This window comes from Hyla sarda, chromosome 8 (assembly GCF_029499605.1).
Source record: "Hyla sarda isolate aHylSar1 chromosome 8, aHylSar1.hap1, whole genome shotgun sequence".
In the NCBI taxonomy this organism is placed as follows: Eukaryota; Metazoa; Chordata; class Amphibia; order Anura; family Hylidae; genus Hyla; species Hyla sarda.
Window position 1 is genome coordinate 138,089,959 of NC_079196.1, and position 17,490 is coordinate 138,107,448.

Below are 17,490 nucleotides of genomic sequence, written 5' to 3' on the forward strand. Positions count from 1 at the left end.
CCTGTACTTATTAGCTGCTGAATACTACAGAGGAAATTATTTTCTGTTTTAAACACAGAGCTCTCTGCTGACATCACGAGCACAGTGCTCTCTGCTGACATCTCTGTCCATCTCTGTCCAGAGTAAAAGGAAATCCCCATAGCAAACATATGCTGTTCTGGACAGTTCATAAAATGGACAGAGATGTCAGCAGAGAGCACTGAGCTCATGATGTCAGTAGATAGCTCTGTGTTTCAAAAAGAAAATAATTTCCGCTGTAGTATTCAGCAGCTAATAAGTACTGGAAGGATTAAGATTTTTTAATAGAAGTAATTTACAAATCTGTTTAACTTTCTGGCACCAGTTGATTTAAAAAAAAAAAGTTTTTCACCGGAGTACCCCTTTAAGGTCATACTGGGAGCTGTATTTTTAAATGGTAAAAACTTTTTAAGCACTTTCCCATTCTGTGGCAATTGGTATATTTGATTATTATACTGAAAATAATTTTCTGCAACATGCTACAGCGCGGGCATCACAACATGCTACAGCGCGGGCATCACAACATGCTAAAAAATCAGGGCCTATGTCCCTTAATGTTATGTTTTTGCAAATATTCATCCAGTTGCTGTTGAAACGTCTGTACAGACTAATAAAACCGCATCTGCAGGCAGAGGATTCCACATCCTTATTGTTCTTAGTGTAAAAAACCCTTTCCTTTGCCTTAGACAAAATCTCCTTTCTTCCAGTCTAAATGTTGCCGAGTTGCCCATAGCAACCAATCAGATCGCTTCTTTCATTTGTAAAAAAAAAAGGCCTTGGTTGCTATGGGCAACTGGTCAACTTTTCCTCTGGACAGGTTTTGATAAATCTCCCACTAAATGTGTGATCATGTGTCCTATGTGTAGTCCTGTTTATGTAAACATTCTAATATATTATACCTAAACTACTTAAAATGTCTTATGATCTTTGTTATATTGATATATCTGTTTAAACATATCCTATCTGTCCGCAGGGAAAATCTCTGTGCGGACAGCCGTCTCCTAGATGGCTAAGCATTCCGTGCGGTGTCTGCAGAAAGAATGAACGTGCACATTCTTTCTGCAGAGACAGAAAACTAAATTTCCGTGCTGGAAACATCTGGCATGGATATTCTGCTGTGAGCACAGTGCAGCAGAATCTTGTTGAACTAAATGGGACTCTGCTACAGCGGAATGCCCATGCCGAATTCCACATTTGAACATAGCTTATGAGTCTTAAACAAGGTTAGGACTGTATGATACATTCAATATTGTAAGTACCTTAAGCAACACCTTATTTACTGTCCACCAACACAAAATACTCTAATAGTGCCCCTCCCAAGACTAGACTCTGGATCCGCCCCTGGTGTTAATACATGCCAGTGATCTGTGTAAAAGATCAGTGTGTGCAGTGCTATAGGTCCCTTTGGGTGCTATAACACTGCAAAAAAAAAAAAAAAGGGTTAATAAAGGTCATTTAACCCCTTCCCTAATAAAAGTTTGAATCACCCCCCTTTTCCCATAAAAAAAAGTAAAACAGTGTAAATAAAAATAAACATATTTGGTATCGCCGCGTGCGTAAATGTCCGAACTATAAAAATATATCATTAACTAAACCGCACGGTAAATGGCGTACACGTAAAAAAATTCAAAATTCACTTTTTATACCATTAAAAATTTATAAAAGTGATCAAAAAGTCTGATCAAAACAATCAAAAAGTCCAATCAAAAACTTCAGATCAAGGCGCAAAAAATGAGCCCTCATACCACCCTCTACGTGGAAAAATAAAAAAGTTATAGGGGTCAGAAGAGGACATTTTTAAACGTATAAATTTTCCTGCATGTTGTTATGATTTTTTACAGAAGTACAACAAAATCAAACCTATATAAGTAGGGTACCATTTTAACCGTATGGACCTACAGAATAATGTGTAATTTTTACCAAAATATGCACTGCGTAGAAACGGAAGTCCCCAAAAGTTACAAAATGGCGTTTTTTCTTCGATTTTGTCGCACAATGATTTTTTTCCCCGTTTCTCCATGAATTTTTGGGTAAAATGACTAATGTCACTGCAAAGTAGAATTGGTGACGCAAAAAATAAGCCATAATATGGATTTTTAGGTGGAAAATTGAAAGGGTTATGATTTTTTAAAGTTATGCAGTAACATATATTTCCTATTGACTTGCATGGGACTTAAAACATAACCCCCGCCCCTGGCAAATGGGGGTGAGTAAGGGTTAAATTACCTATCCTATGTTTGTTGTTGACATATAAGTAACATGTGTGCCAAGTTTCATGTTAATATCTTTAGCCGTTTGGACGTGATGCTGGAACATACACACATACATACAAATAATACATACATACATATAAACACATTGGGGGAGATTTATCAAGACCTGTTCATGGAAAAGTTGCCCATAGCAACCAATCAGATTTCTTCTTTTATTTTTAAAAAAAGACCTCTGCAAAATGAAAGAAGCGATCTGATTGGTTGCTATGGGCAACTGGGCAACTTTTCTTCTGCGCAGGTTTTGATAAATCTCCCCCATTGAGTTTTATATATATAGATTACCACATATTTATTTCATTGTGTCAGGTACTAGTTTTGGTGGACTGATCCCCTTTTTGTCTTACCAAAAGAGTTCATTTATCTGAGGAAGGAGACCTAGTGGGAGATTTGTGAAAACCTGTCCAGAGGAAAAGTTGCCCATAGCAACCAATCAGTTCGCTTCTTTCATTTTTAACAAGGCCTCTGCAAAATGAAAGAAGCAATCTGATTCGTTGCTATGGGCAACTGGGCCACTTTTCCTTTGCACTGGTTTGGATAAATCTCCCCCAGAGTCTCTCCTAAAGCACCTATATGTATTGAACAATAAATTATAGTTCTGTTTTTAGGGCTGCAATGATTAATTAATTTTATTCATTCAAATCAATAATGGAAATAGTTGTCAACATTTTTCATCATCAATTTGTCTGTAGTTAGGGGGCACGGCTTCTGTCGTTAGGGGGCACGGTCTATCAATCATGGGAGGCCTATCTGTAGCACCGAGACCACGGTCTTGAGTGCATGGAAGTCAGCGTCAGCATCATCAGTAAGCGCCACCTCCTGTCACAAGAAGCCTTCTTTTCTGCCACCTTCCATCTTCGCTGCAATGTCCTGGTGCAGGAAGGATGGCCATGGTCTGTGAACTGCTCCTTCTCCCCTGCAGCAAGGATCTGCCTCATAGGGTAACCCTTCAGGTGCTGTCCCTTCTTTCTTTTGCCCTGTAAATCATTAAGATGCTGTCCTCTTTTTTTCACCCCTGTTAACTATTCATCTTCCCACTTCCTCCCATTAAAGAGGTTATCCAGTGGGAGAATTTTTTTTTATAACCATGCCCATTCTACAGTATATAAACAAAATAAACCTCTACTCACCTCCCGAGCTCCTACTGTGCCTGCGGTTTCCTGCTCCGGTCGCTGGCTGCGATCCTCTTCCTGAGCTGCAGTGTGATGCTTAGACCTGGAGTGATGTTGGGGTCCACAGTGTCATAGTTACATAGTTACATAGTTAGTACGGTCGAAAAAAGACATATGTCCATCAAGTTCAACCAGGGAATTAAGGGGTAGGGGTGTGTCATACTGCTGCTCAGCCAATCAAAGGCTGCAGTGATGTCTGGCTAGGTTAGTGATTAAGAAAAACCCTAAAAGTGGCAAAATTGCATTTTTTTTTTCAATTTCCCCCACAAATATGTTTTTGGTTTTGCTGTAGACTTTATAGTGAAATGAAAATAGTCATTACAAAGTATAATTGGTCATGCAAAATACAAACCCTTACATGGCTCTGTGGAAGGGAAAATAAAAGTTAAAGGGGTTATCCAACACTTTGGTAATTGTGTCAGATATAGACATGCTTACCAAGGATCTGTGCTTGTGTTTGTGGTAAATGGCTGTTTCTTGTGCGTCCCCCCCATCATGCTGCTGGCCTATTTTTGGGAACTGGCTACTTCATGTGGCCTCCCTCAGACTACAATCCCCAGGATCCTTTGTTTCAAGGTGGGAGGTGACTTATTTCCCTCCAACACATCAGTTGCCCCACCTATTACAGCACTATTCAACACAACCTGACACACAAACTGTGGATGAATTGATAATAATGCACACACATTTGTGCTGGTAACGTCAGCAGAGAGCTGACTTCACACACAACAGGCAAAGCATCCAATCCCGCTTTGAGCACCTGATATACTGTCTCAGGCCGCACAGCAAGCTGGGAAAGGTCCGGGACAACACTAATTTAGAAAATGAATGTAGAAAATGAACTAACTGGGAAAAGAAAGACAAATAAATTCAATACCAGCTACATATCACAGGTAGGTAAAGTACAGTGGGACAAAAAAGCCACCAATTGTGCAAGTTCTCCCACTTAAAAAGGTGAGAGAGGCCTGTAATTTTCATCATAGGTATACCTCAACTATGAGAGATATAATGAGAAAAAAAAGCCATAAAATCATATGGTCTGATTTTTAAAGCATTTATTTGTAAATTATGGTGGAAAATAAGTATTTGGTCATCTACAAACAAGCAAGATTTTGGGCTCTCACAGACCTGTAACTTCTTCTTTAAGAGTCTCCTCTGTCCTCCACTCATTACCTGTATTAATGGCACCTGTTTGAACTTATTAGTATAAAAGACACTTGTCCACAACTCCAATATGGACAAGACCAAAGAGCTGTCGAAGGACAACAGAAACAAAATTGTAGACCTGCACCAGGCTAGGAAGACTGACTCTGCAATAGGCAAGTAGCTTGGTGTGAAGAAATCAACTGTGGGAGCAATTATTAGAAAATGGAAGACATACAAGACCACTGATAACCCCCCCCCCCCCCCCCCGATCTGGGTCTCCACGCAAGATCTCACCCCGTGGTGTCAAAATGATCAGATGGTGAGCAAAAATCCCAGAACCACACAGGGGTACCTAGTGAATGACCTGCAGAGAGCTGTGACCAAAGTAACAAAGGCTACCATCAGTACCACACTACGCAGCGAGGGACTCAAATCATGCAGTGCCAGACGTGTCCCCCTGCTTTAGCCAGTCCATGGCTGGGCCTGCCTGAGGTTTGCTAGAGAGCATTTTGATGATCCAGAAGAGGATTGGGAGAATGTCATATGGTCAGATGAAACCAAAGTAGAACTTTTTGGTAAAAACTCAACTTGTCGTGTTTGGAGGAGAAAGAATACTAAATTGCATCCAAAGAACATCATACCTAATGTGAAGCATGGAGGTGGAAACATCATGCTTTGGGGCTGTTTTTCAGCAAAGGGACCAGGACGAATGATCCGTGTAAAGGAAAGAATGAATGGTGCCATGTATTGTGAGATTTTGAGAGAAAACCTCCTTCTATGACCAAGGGCATTGAAGATGAAATGTGGCTGGGTCTTTCAGAATGACAATGATACCGAACACACTGCCCCGGCAATGAAGGAGTGGCTTCGTAAGAAGCATTTCCAGGTCCTGGAGTGGCCTAGCCAGTCTCCAGATCTCATACTCAAAAAAAAACTTTGGAGGGAGTTGAAAGTCTGTGTTGCCCATCGACAGCCCCAAAACATCACTGCTTTTGAGGAGATCTGCATGGAGGAATGGGCCAAAATACCAACAACAGTGTGTGAAAACCTTGTGAAGACTTACAGAAAACTTTCGACCTCTGTCCTTTCCAACAAAGGGTTTATAACATAGCACTGAGATTAATGTTTGTTATTGACCAAATACTTATTTTCCACCAAAATATGCAAATACATTCTTTAAAAATCAGACAATGTGATTTTATGGATTTTTTTTCTCATGTCTTACATAGTTGACGTATACCTATGATGAAAATTACAGGCCTCTGTCATCTTTTTAAGTGGGAGAACTTGCACAATTGGTGGCTGACTAAATACTTTTTTGCCCAACTGTATATTAGTAAGTAGATTAACTTTGCTGCCCCCTTTTACATTAAAAGAACCAAAAATCCCAGAGTACCCCTTTAAGATGAAGTGGCTTTAAGTGGTTAAATTATTTTATGCATTCTTTGCATTTTGATGTTGTTTCTTTAGGTGCCATTATTATTTATACTTTTTGTGTTTCTAATTGTCTAGAAATAGTATTCAGCTGGTCCCCGATCCCGTGAGAGTTTTGGCTATTATTCTCATCTTTACTGTAGAAATTCTGATGAACTCCACTGTATTATCAATGAACTCCAGGTGAGTATATCAATGTTTGATAACCACTTCAGTATTTGGCCAGTTTCTCCTATTTTTCACCAGATCTATTTTATTATTAGTATACTAGTATTTTTCTTGTTTGATTATTAAAATATTTTCATCTTAATTTTATGACACATAAATATGACACATTTATTTATTGTGATTTGTAAAGTTAAAACGATAGACTGTTTTTCCCATTTTGTAAAACTATGTTTCCTTTCTCTTAGTCATTTTTATATTCTGGAAAGTTTCGGCCTGCTCTTATGCAGAGTAATCTTAACCTCTTCAAGACGCCGGGCATATGCATATGCCCTGCATCCCGAGTCCTTAAGGACGTGGGGCCTATGCATACGCCCGTGGGAATTCTGGTCCCCGCCGCTAGCCGGTTGGGGACCGGACCGGGATGCCTGCTGAAATCATTCAGCAGGCATCCCGGCACATCGCCGAGGGGGGTCCTGAGACCCTCCCTTGTCGGCGATCGCAGAAAATCGCATGTCAATTCAGACATGTGATTTTCTGCTATTCTGGGCTGATCGGGTCTCTGGTGACCCGATCACCCGGAAAATAGGTATGATCGGAGCTGTCAGTGACAGCCCCGATCATCCTGAGGGCTAGGAGCGAGGTCGCAGTGCTGCAATCTCCTCCTATCCCCTGCCATTGGTCAGAACTGATTCTGACCAATTGCAGCGCAGGACAGTGGGTTGCCTTGGCAACCCCACATTCTGCCCACCCCTGGATGTCGTGGAGAACATGGGGAGAAGATGGAGGCCGGTACCTGGAGGAGAAGATGCTTGGGGACCTCCGATCGTCGCTGGAGACAGGCGCAGGTAGGGAAACGACGGTGGGGGGGAAAGAAAGGGGGCATTAAGTGATATTTACTGCTGCCCTTCCTAGTGGGTGCCAAACTGCAACTCCCAGCATGCCCAGACAGCCAAAGGCTGTCTGGGCATGCTGGGAGTTGTAGTTTTGCAACATCTGGAGGGTCACAGTTTGGAGACCACTGTTACAGTGGTGCCCAAACGGCAGCCCTCCAGATGTTGCCAAACTATAACTCTCAGCATGCCTAGACTGCCCAGGCATGGTGGGAGTTGTAGTTCTGTAACATCTGTCCCTTCAGATTTTGCAATTTTCATGAAATTTTTGAAAATTGCTGCTCTACTTTGAAGCCCTCTAATTTTTTCAAAAAGCAAAAATATGTCCATTTTATGATACCAACATAAAGTGGACATATTGTATTTGTGAAGAAAAATAAAATGTATTGGGAATATCCATTTTCCTTACAAGTAGAGAGCTTCAAAGTTAGAAAAATGCAACATTTTCAAAATTTTCATGAAATGTTGGGATTTTTCACCAAAAAAGGATGCAAGTAACGCTGAAAATTTACCACCAAAATAAAGTAGAATATGTCGCGAAAAAACAGTCTCAGAATATTCGGTAAAAGCGTTTTCGAGTTATTCATTCGTAAAGCGACGGTGGTCAGAATTGCAAAAAAGGGCTCAGTCCTTAAAGGGGTACTCCGCCCCTGGCATCTTATCCCCTATCCAAAGGATAGGGGATAAGATGTTAGATCGCCGCAGTCCCGCTGCTGGGGACCCCGGGGATTGCCACTGTGGCACCCCGCCATCATTACTGCACAGAGTGAGTTCATTCTGTGCGTAATGAGGGGCGATACAGGGGCCGGAGCAGCGTGACATCATGGCTCCGCCCCTTATGACATCACGGCACGTCCCCTTAATGCAAGTCTATGGCAGGGGGCGTGACGACCGCCACGCCCCTTTCCCATAGACTTGTATTGACGGGGGCGGGCCAAGGGGCGGAGCCGTGACGCAACGATGCTCCGGCCCCTGTATTGCCCGTCATTACGTGCAGAGCGAACTCGCTCTGCGCAGTAATGATAGCGGGGTGCTGGATAGGGGATAAGATGTCTAGGGGCGGAGTACCCCTTTAAGGTGAAAAAAGGGCTGCGTCCTTAAGGGGTTAAGCATATCACAAAAAAATGTACTTAAGGTCAAATCGTCATTGCGCCGCACCGTGCAGCGCATAGCAACGACGCAGGGGACGAACACCGGAGGCCTGAAGCAGCGCGGACCCGACCCCGGCAACAGGTAATTATGCAACAGGGGATGGGGGGAGGCAACGGGGCAGCGGCGCCGGCAATGGGTGCTGCTGCCCCTTCTCTCCCCCTGTCTGTCGGCGCCGCTGCCCCATTGCCGGCGCAGCTTCTCTCCCCCTGGCTATCGACGCCGGCAATGGGGCGCCGGCACCGATAGTCAGGGGAAGAGAACGGGCAGCGGCGCCGATAGCCAGCAGGAGAGAAGCGGCGGCAGCAGGGCTCTAGACCCCAGGAAAGGCAGGGGGAGAGAAGCGGGCAGCGACGGCCTCTCTCCCCTGCCTTTCCTGGAGGTGTGTCGGGGTATACGCATGCACACACACGCACCCTCATTTTACCATGGATATTTGGGTAAAAAACTTTTTTTACCCAAATATCCTTGGTAAAATGAGGGTGCGTGTTATAGGCCGGTGCGTGGTATACCTGATAAATATGTTATATACATTTATCATATCCCCCCTTAAACGTCTCTTCTCAAGACTAAACAATTGTAACTCCTTTAATCGCTCCTCATAGCTAAGATGTTCCATGCCTCATATTAGTTTAGTCCCGCGTCTCTGCACCCTTTACAGCTCCACAGTGTCCCTTTTATGGACTGGTGCCCAAAACTGAACAGCATATTCCAGATGAGGCCGTACCAATGCTTTATAAAGGGGGAGTATTATGTCCCTGTCCCTCGAGTCCATGCCTCTTTTTATACATGACAATATCCTGCCGGCCTTGGAAGCAGCAGCCTGACATTGCATGCTATTCTGTAGTCTGGGATCTACATGTACACCCAGATCCTTCTCTACCAGTGTCTCTGCCAGTTTAATCCCCCCTAAGACATACGATGCATGCAGGTTATTAGTACCCAGATGCATAACTTTACATTTATCCCCATTGAACCTCATTTGCCAAGTGGATGCCCAGACACTTAGTCTATCCAAATCATCTTGTAACCTATACACATCCTCTATAGACTGTACCATGCTACAAAGCTTGGTGTCATCTGCAAAGATAGAAACAGAGCTGTTAATGCCATCCTCTATATCATTGATAAATAAATTAAACAACAGCGGGCCCAGTATTGAACCTTGGGGTACACCACTAATAACCACTAATAACCTTCTATTAAAAATCGTAATGCTTTCAGTACTTATCAGCTGCTGTATGCTTCAGAAGAAGTTCTTTTCTTTTGACATTTATTTTCTGTCTGACCACAGTGCTCTCTTCTGACACCTCTGTACATGTCAGGAACTGTCCAGAGAAGGAGCAAATCCCCATAGCAAATATATCCTGCTCTGAACAGTTCCTGACATGGACAGAGGTGTCAGCAGAAAGCACTGTGGTCAAACAAAAGAAATTCAAAAAGAAAATAACTTCCTCTGGAGCATACAGCAGCTGATAAGTACTGGAATGAATATGAATTTTTAATAGAAGTAATTTACAAATCTGTTTAACTTTCTGGCACCAGTTGATTTAAAAAAAAAAAAAAAAGTAGCCCTCTAGTAGCCCTTTAAGTGAATCTCAGTTCCTTGCACATTGTCCAGTAGCACCACTGTGAAAGGAAAAATAAATACATTTGGGGATGCAGGGTTATAGCAGTGTTGCGGCTTCTTTATTCTCGTGATTGCTGGGAGTTCCAGAGGCCAGACCCCCACAGACCATGTCATTGCTTTATAAGATGGAAATGTCAGTACACATGTTTGGCTATTTTTGTCATCCCTGTTCAAATAAATGGTGGGGGACAGCACATACTTGTCCTGCCTGAGAAGGAGAAATAATGGCCCTTCTTTTTTGCCATCATTGAGGCTCCCAGCAAATGGCGTGTTTATTGAAAGGACAGTAAGGTATTACAAAGGAATTTTCACCATTAAATAGTTGGGTATATTTTTTTTTTACCTCCAGATTGTGTAGTGCCCCATCTTTTGAAGTTTGCAGTATGTTTTGTGCAATAAAAAAGAGATTTTAAGCAGTCCAGCAGATCAACACATTTATTCCATTTTTTTTATGACGGTCCATAATTAGAGTGCAGTAGTAAAAATTTGCTCTTTTGGATTCACATCCTACTTTTATTCAAACAGGATTTAATTCAAACATTCAAACAAGAGTTCTATACATGTTCTGTTGTTTTGCTCTAAGATATGGTCTAAGCCTTTTAGAAGACCTTTTCTGTTACAGTAACCAGCTCCTGAGGTAGTCTATTGCACAGAGTTCCTGTATTTATGGCAGATATTTTCTTAATCAACATATAATTCAGAAAAGGGTAAATAACAAAATCAAAAAGAAGTGGTCCCATGTGAGAACTCACTCTGACAACATACCTATCAAGTTACACCGGACACAAAGAGATAACTTAATAATAAACAACTTTATTTAGGAAATTCATATAAAGATAAATTCCCAGATAAATATATTACAAGTAAACAACAGACCTATATAGCAGCAAGAAAAGGTGCTAGTGTGTGCATCTTATATAGCTACAATGCCAGATGGGACTGTATCACAGTGGAACACACAAATGGGCATGAAGCCTACTGATTACAGCAGTCAAGCCATATAGCAACGGACAAACGACACACACTAGATCCATCAGAGCTAGGAAACAAAGCTAGGCACATACACACATATGAAAGCCAGACCCTACGTCGTTTTACCATTAGGCTTCCTCAGGGAGGGATTTTTGGCAAATATTGAGCAATATTTATATAACAACTGACCAATAGTGAAAGAAACAGAGGAAAAAGTATGTAGGAATACCTGAATAACAGAGCGTTCATAGCGTGGCTCTGTATAATGGCGGCATCCATTAAGATCTCAATTGCGCATGCACACGGACGTTATGACGCAGAGTGTCCACTGAGGTCACCCAAAACGGATGTCCCATGCATGTGCAGCAGGGATCAAACTACCAACCGATTTGCACCATTTAATCGCATCTCTCATAACATACTCACAGTGTGCAGGCAGATATATTAATAATGTATTAAAGTAATAATTATTAAAGCCACACTGCCACCACAGGGTTTACAACCCTATTTGGGGTCTTTTAGATCTATAGAGTTTATTCCTATTTTGACCCCTATGGTGGCTATGTGCCAAAATGTCCCTCAGGTTCTTTAATCGGCAGTAGGTAATAGAAAGTTTGTTAGCCACATATTGTGACAGAACATTGTCCATTTTTAATATTGGCCAGTGTTTCATCAGAGCTTTTTGCATCTGGTGTTATATGAAGAAATAAATATCACCTGATTGTCATGTTTCTGGTGTTTCATTTTTGTTAGAAGGGTAATTCCTGGAGTTGACTTTGCTCTGAGATTTCCTTGGATATCCAATTTGTTGTATCCTCTTTCCTCAAAACAACGTTCAAGTTCCCTTGATAGATTTTCAAAATGAGCTTCTGTTGAACAAATTGTTTTCATGTGAAGAAATTGACCTGTAGGGATATTAGAGATCAAAGATATAGGATGAGATGACGAGGCATGCAGCAAGGAGTTTGTTGGTGTTTTCTTCTTATATACATTCAATGAAATAATGCCATCAGGATCCACATCCAGCCTCCACTATATGTAGATCCATGCGAGGGAATGCTTTTTCTTTGAAACAGCTAAAAGGTTCCTTTTAGGAACTATTCTGCCCAAACCACAGGGAGCATGAACCAGGCACAAGCACCTTTACTTGGGCCTGGGGCAAAAGCTCATTTTGCTACCCCTTGACCCTACCCATTGGCTCCGCCTTTTGACACACCCCACCTTACTACTGGGGTGACACACTGTAACAAACCTCCTCATGTAATCAATCAGTGGTTTTGCTGGATGGGTGGGTGCTTCGGATGCTTGCTAACTTTATTGCTGCAGGTAGAGTGGCGCCCCCATCAAGAGTGCGCTCTGGGCAGCTGCCTATACAATGCAATATGGTTTACCTTGGAATGCTCTGATATACAGTCAAGGACGGGCTATTTTCCTTGCCAGTGGGCTCGAATTACAAGTCTTCCTATACACCTGGTTTACAGCCCAAAGGGAATGCCAACAGGGGACAGAGGCTGCAGGCTATCCGGGCCCAGTGATACCACTGTCAGGTCACAGACAGGCTGGCTTGAGGGATGCCTCAGAATGTTATATGCTCTGTGGACTAATTGGACCAGCGAGTTGTAGACCATATAGGCAATGATTATTTGGATTCCCCTGGGGCTCACCCTGATGTAGTGTCAGGCAGATGGAAGTTGGTGAACTTTGTTATGATGTGTAGTAACAACAGACACATGGTAGTACATGTATCATAGAAAGCCACAGCTCTTAAATGGGCAATATCTTTGAAGAAAATTTATATTTCATAGACACATATCAATGGTTTTGATCAGTTGTGGTCTGAGTGTTCAGGAGAAGTGCACCCTTAGCCAATTCTCTGTGTCACATTGTCTCAGTGCTTATGAAAGTCTATTGGACTGTCTCACTCACACAGAGCAGAGAGAGAGAAGTGGACTGCTGCATGCTTCTCTCCACACTTGTTTTAACGTTCGGTCTGAACTCTCAGCCCTTGACTGAGACCCTTTCCATAGAAGCTTGCGGAGAGTAATGAATGGAGCTTGTAGTCCAAACGTATGGTCTTTTGGTAGTTGACCATGTCGGCCCATCATCAAATAGAATGGGGTGTATCCAGTGGAACAGTGCACTGTGTTGTTATAAATCTCCAAGAGTTCGGGTAACAACCGGGGCCACTCTTCGTGTCTGGACACAGACGCTCCCAGTATGTGAATGAAGACTTGATTGATCCTCCCAAAGAGTCTGTTCCCTTGAGGGTTATAGGCAGTCATCCTGAGTTTCTTGCAGGCATTCCATTGACCCAGCTCTTGGAAGTTGGGCCTCAAAGGCCGTTCCTCGGTCAGTGAGGACAGACTCTGGACATCGAAGGATGTGTACCCAATGGGAGTAGAACATCTGAGCTGTGGTTTTGGCTTTAAGATCTTTTACTGGTACAACTACAACCTACTTGGCGTAATGATCCACCATGGTTAGAGCATAAGAGTACCCGGACCGGGTAGGAGTCAATTTGACATGGTCTAGCGCAACCAACTCGTTAGGCCTTTCACTCTGGATGGAATGGAGGGGTGCTCTGGTGTCCTTACGCCCGGTCTTGGTGATGTTGCAGACGGCACACTCACTGCACCATTTCTCAATGTCGCTCCGCATCCCAATCCAGTAAAACCATCTCCTGACAGTGGCTTCTGTCTTGTGGACTCCGAAGTGTCTCGACTGATCATGGTAGGCATTGAGGACCATTGTCGCGTCCCTTCCAGGAACCAGGATCTGATGAAGTTGTTCACCAGAAAGTGAATCCAAAGAGTTTCGGTACAACAGTCCCTTGTGCACGAACAGTCGCTTTCTTTGTCACCACAGCCGTTTCAACTCGTAGTCGCTCTGAGCCCGACGTAGACAGGTTGGTAAATTTTTCATTAGAAGGTAGTCCAACATATCCCCCATGACTCGACTTTTGTCCTGCAGAGTCCTCCAGGTGTACAAATCTTCCTGGACTTTCTTGGACCTAGATTCACCCTCTTCGAGGGTAGTTACAGTATTCTGACTCACGAATCTCTGGTAGAATGGGGGCATCTCCACGTCTTCCCACTCGTCTTCGACAGGTGTTTCCTCACCGGTGGCCATCCGAGATAGTACATCAGCGTTGACACTGGACTTGCCGCTTCTGTACTTGATGTCATAATTGGCCAACCTTGAAGCCCACCACTGCTCAATGGTACCCAGTTTGGCGGTGTTCAGGTGGGCCAATGGATTATTATTCGTATAGACAGTGAATGGTGTGGCAGCCAGGTAATCTTTAAACATCTCAGTCACAGCCCATACGAGGGCAAGGAGTTCCAGCTTGCTGTAATTGGCATAGTTCTTTTCTGCTCCGCACATATTATTATTGGCATAGGCTATCACCCGCTTTTGTCCTCCCTGGACTTAGGATAGGACCGCACCCAAATCTTCAAAGCTGGCATCGGTGTACAGCCAAAACGGTTGTGTAGTCCGGATACGCCAGGATGGGTGGCTCCGTCAATAGGTATTTCAGGACTTGGAAGGCTGTCTCATGTTCTTTGGTTCAGGCCACAGGCAGCTTCCCACTGTAGTTCTCCTTCGCTGTACCCTGAAAGAAGGCTGTGAGGGATTCAGCAATCTGGGCGAAGTGAGGAATGAATAGGCGGTAATAGCCGGCAAATCCCAGGAAGCTCCGGATGTCTTTCACTGTGCGCGGAGTAGGCCAATTCTTAACAATTTCCACCTTTTTGCGATTAGGCTGGACTCCCTCAGCGCTGACAACATGACCTAGGAGGTTTGAGCAGATGGCACTTGGATGGCTTGATCTCCAATCCATGTTTGATCAATACTTCCAAGACGTCTGACAGATGACCAAGGTTCTCTTGCTAGGACTTAGAGTACACTATGAGATCATAAAGGTACAGCACGACACTCTGGAAGTTTAAATGACCCAAACATCGCTCCATCAGTCGTTGTAAGGTAGCAGGAGCATTGCACAGCCCAAACGGCATGCTCTTGAACTCAAACAGTCCCATGGGGGTCACGAAGGCTGTATTCTCTTGGTCTTCCACAGCCATAGGCCCTTGCCAATACCCACTGGTTAAGTCCAAGGTGGAGAAGTACGCTGCCGACCCAAGGGCGATCAGTGATTCCTCGATTCTTGGAAGAGGATAAGCATCCCTATGGGTGATGTAATTCAGCTTCCTATAGTCGACACAGAAATGGATGGTTCCAGCCTTCTTTTTGACCAGAACAAGGGGCCCCGCCCAGGGACTCTGACTTTCCTGAATTATATTGGCGTCCTTCATGTCAACTGACATCTTCTTGACGGTTTGGTACATGCCTGGTGCGACCGGACAGTGTCACTCTTTGATAGGTGGGTGGTCACGTGTCAAAATCCGATGCTGGATCATGGTTGTACGTCCAAAGCCTGTAGGATGCTTACTGGAGGCTTCATGGTGCCTGTTGGCGACCTTGATAACCCTGTTGACTTGATCCTTCGGGGTGGTTTTGTCTCCCACCTGAAGTTGTGCCCACATTAAAACAATGTTTCATGATACTCATCCCCAGTATGAATTCTGCAGTTCCCTTATCAGATACATCAATTAAAATCTCTCCCTGTCCTTTAACCTCTTAAGGACACAGGGTATACCTGTACACCCTGTGCCTGGTCCCGGTGTTTAAAACGGGGTCACGCCATGGATTTTTTTGTAAAATGACTAATGTCACTGCAAAGTAGAATTGGTGGAGCAAAAAATAAGCCACCATATGGAATTTTATGTGAAAAATTTAAAACGTTATGATTTTTAGAAGGTGATTAGGAAAAAATTTAAATGCAAAGACGGAAAGGGGTTAAGGGGTTAAGCACATGTTTTCCCACTTTAATGGTGGGGTCCCAATATCCATGCCTGGGTATTGGTTTGCCGTTACCTTCCACTACCTTGACATCAGCATCATCAGGTTCACACAACAGATTAACATTCCAATACTTTTAAAACATGTCTTTAGATATAGTGGACACTTGTGACCCTGTATCTATCAACGCCTTCAATTGTATACCTTCTACAACTATTTTTACATAGTGGCAGGAGGCAACATAAAGTTTCTGGGGACCTGTCCTTGACCCCAGGGGGAATTCCATTTAATCCCCAGCCGTTCATTGTCCATTGTCCAGACTTGTTACAGTGGAGGATTGCTCGTGGGAGAGTGGAGCAGGCTGGGTGGCAAGCTCCTGGATAACCTTAGTCAAATGTGCAAGGTCTTGTTTAATGCTTTGTAAGTCGGAATTCGTAGTGACTGACATGGTCACGTGGACTGCGGTCGGGACGGTTGAACAGGGCAGTATAGGCCTGATAGGCGCCCCTGAGGGTTTCTGTGCAGGTGCAAGGGGGGTACAAACAACTTTAGACTCAGTTCCGGACTCAAGCAATTGAATAGCCAGTCTTTCAAAAGCAGGGAAGGACAGACTGGGGTTCTGAACTGCTAGCATTCTCAACTGGGCTTTGTTCCACTCACTATGAGCCCCATCGATAAACCTGTCCATTAACACCTTGTTGCCCTGCTCGGGCATGATACCATGTATTTTTTTGAGCAGTCTCTAGGTCATTCTGTAGGGCTACGGCATAAGCTCTTAGAGTCTCACCTGGTTTCTGTTGCCTTTCATACAGCCAGAGACGTACCGCTGGAGGAGAATGTGACTCAAATACCTGGTACAGCCCTTCTGCTCCACAGTCACCTTCTCGGAGGCGGGCCAGGTGTGGCCCTGCTCAAGTGCTGGTCCTTGTAGATGTCCTGTGAGCAGCTGCACCTGTCGATTAGGAGGGAGAGAGTAAAAGACAAAGAAACTCTGGATCTTCTCTTTGAAATCCCTCAGGATGAAGGGGTCTCCGTTGTAGGTAGGGAGGACAGGTTTCCCCATGAATATCAGTGCAGACACTGGAACATTAGTGCGCTGTCACTTTAAGATGATTTGCGCGCACTGTCTCTTTAAAATGCCTGGCAATAGACTGTAGCGAGTACCTGCCAACTTTGTTAGGCACCGAGGGGTTAATGTTAGTTGCCACCAGTGCCGGATACTTATTGCAGCAAATCGTTGGTACTTGCCGGTATTCTGTAAAGTCGGACGCAGCCGCCGGAACCTTCACTATGGTGTCACCGCTGGGGACTGACTGGGCGGAGCTGCAACCGCTCCTGCGCGTGGGAAACACCAGACTCTGTTTAACCCCTTCAGGTACGGACTTTACACACTTAGCAATAAGGATTAACAGTCTTTCCTTCACCTTCTCCACTACTTTACCCGCACCACAGTAAAAACAGACATTAATAACACAGTCCCGTATGCAACTGCATGCAACTTTGACTTGGACACAGTTCAGACTGGGGATAAGGATTTTTGCGTGTGGCCTGCGGTGGTTGAGTGGTTAAGGTACACACCCATATACTGTTGCGGGTGGCCTGCGGTGGTTGAGTGGTTAAGGCACACACCCGTATCCTGTTCGTGGCGCCAAGATTGTGGTGGACCATCAATGTATGGCAGGACCATCGGTGTAGCGGTGTAGGTGATGGGATCAGATGATATTAACCCTGGGGGCAAGATGTTGTTAACCCCTAGTGTTCGTGACGGCAGTGTGGTTTTA

The 17,490-nt window shown here is 43.9% G+C and overlaps 1 protein-coding gene across 5 annotated transcripts in view; it reads left to right on the plus strand.

Annotated features, from left to right (window-relative positions):
* Window positions 1-17,490, plus strand: part of PGAP1 (post-GPI attachment to proteins inositol deacylase 1) — a 1,221,194-nt gene that overhangs the window by 1,168,941 nt on the left and 34,763 nt on the right. For all 5 annotated transcript variants that reach the window (XM_056536018.1, XM_056536017.1, XM_056536020.1 and 2 more), the window contains one exon: window positions 6,119-6,223. In XM_056536018.1, coding sequence (XP_056391993.1) covers window positions 6,119-6,223 — 105 coding nt within the window. The remainder of the gene's footprint in view (window positions 1-6,118; window positions 6,224-17,490) is intronic.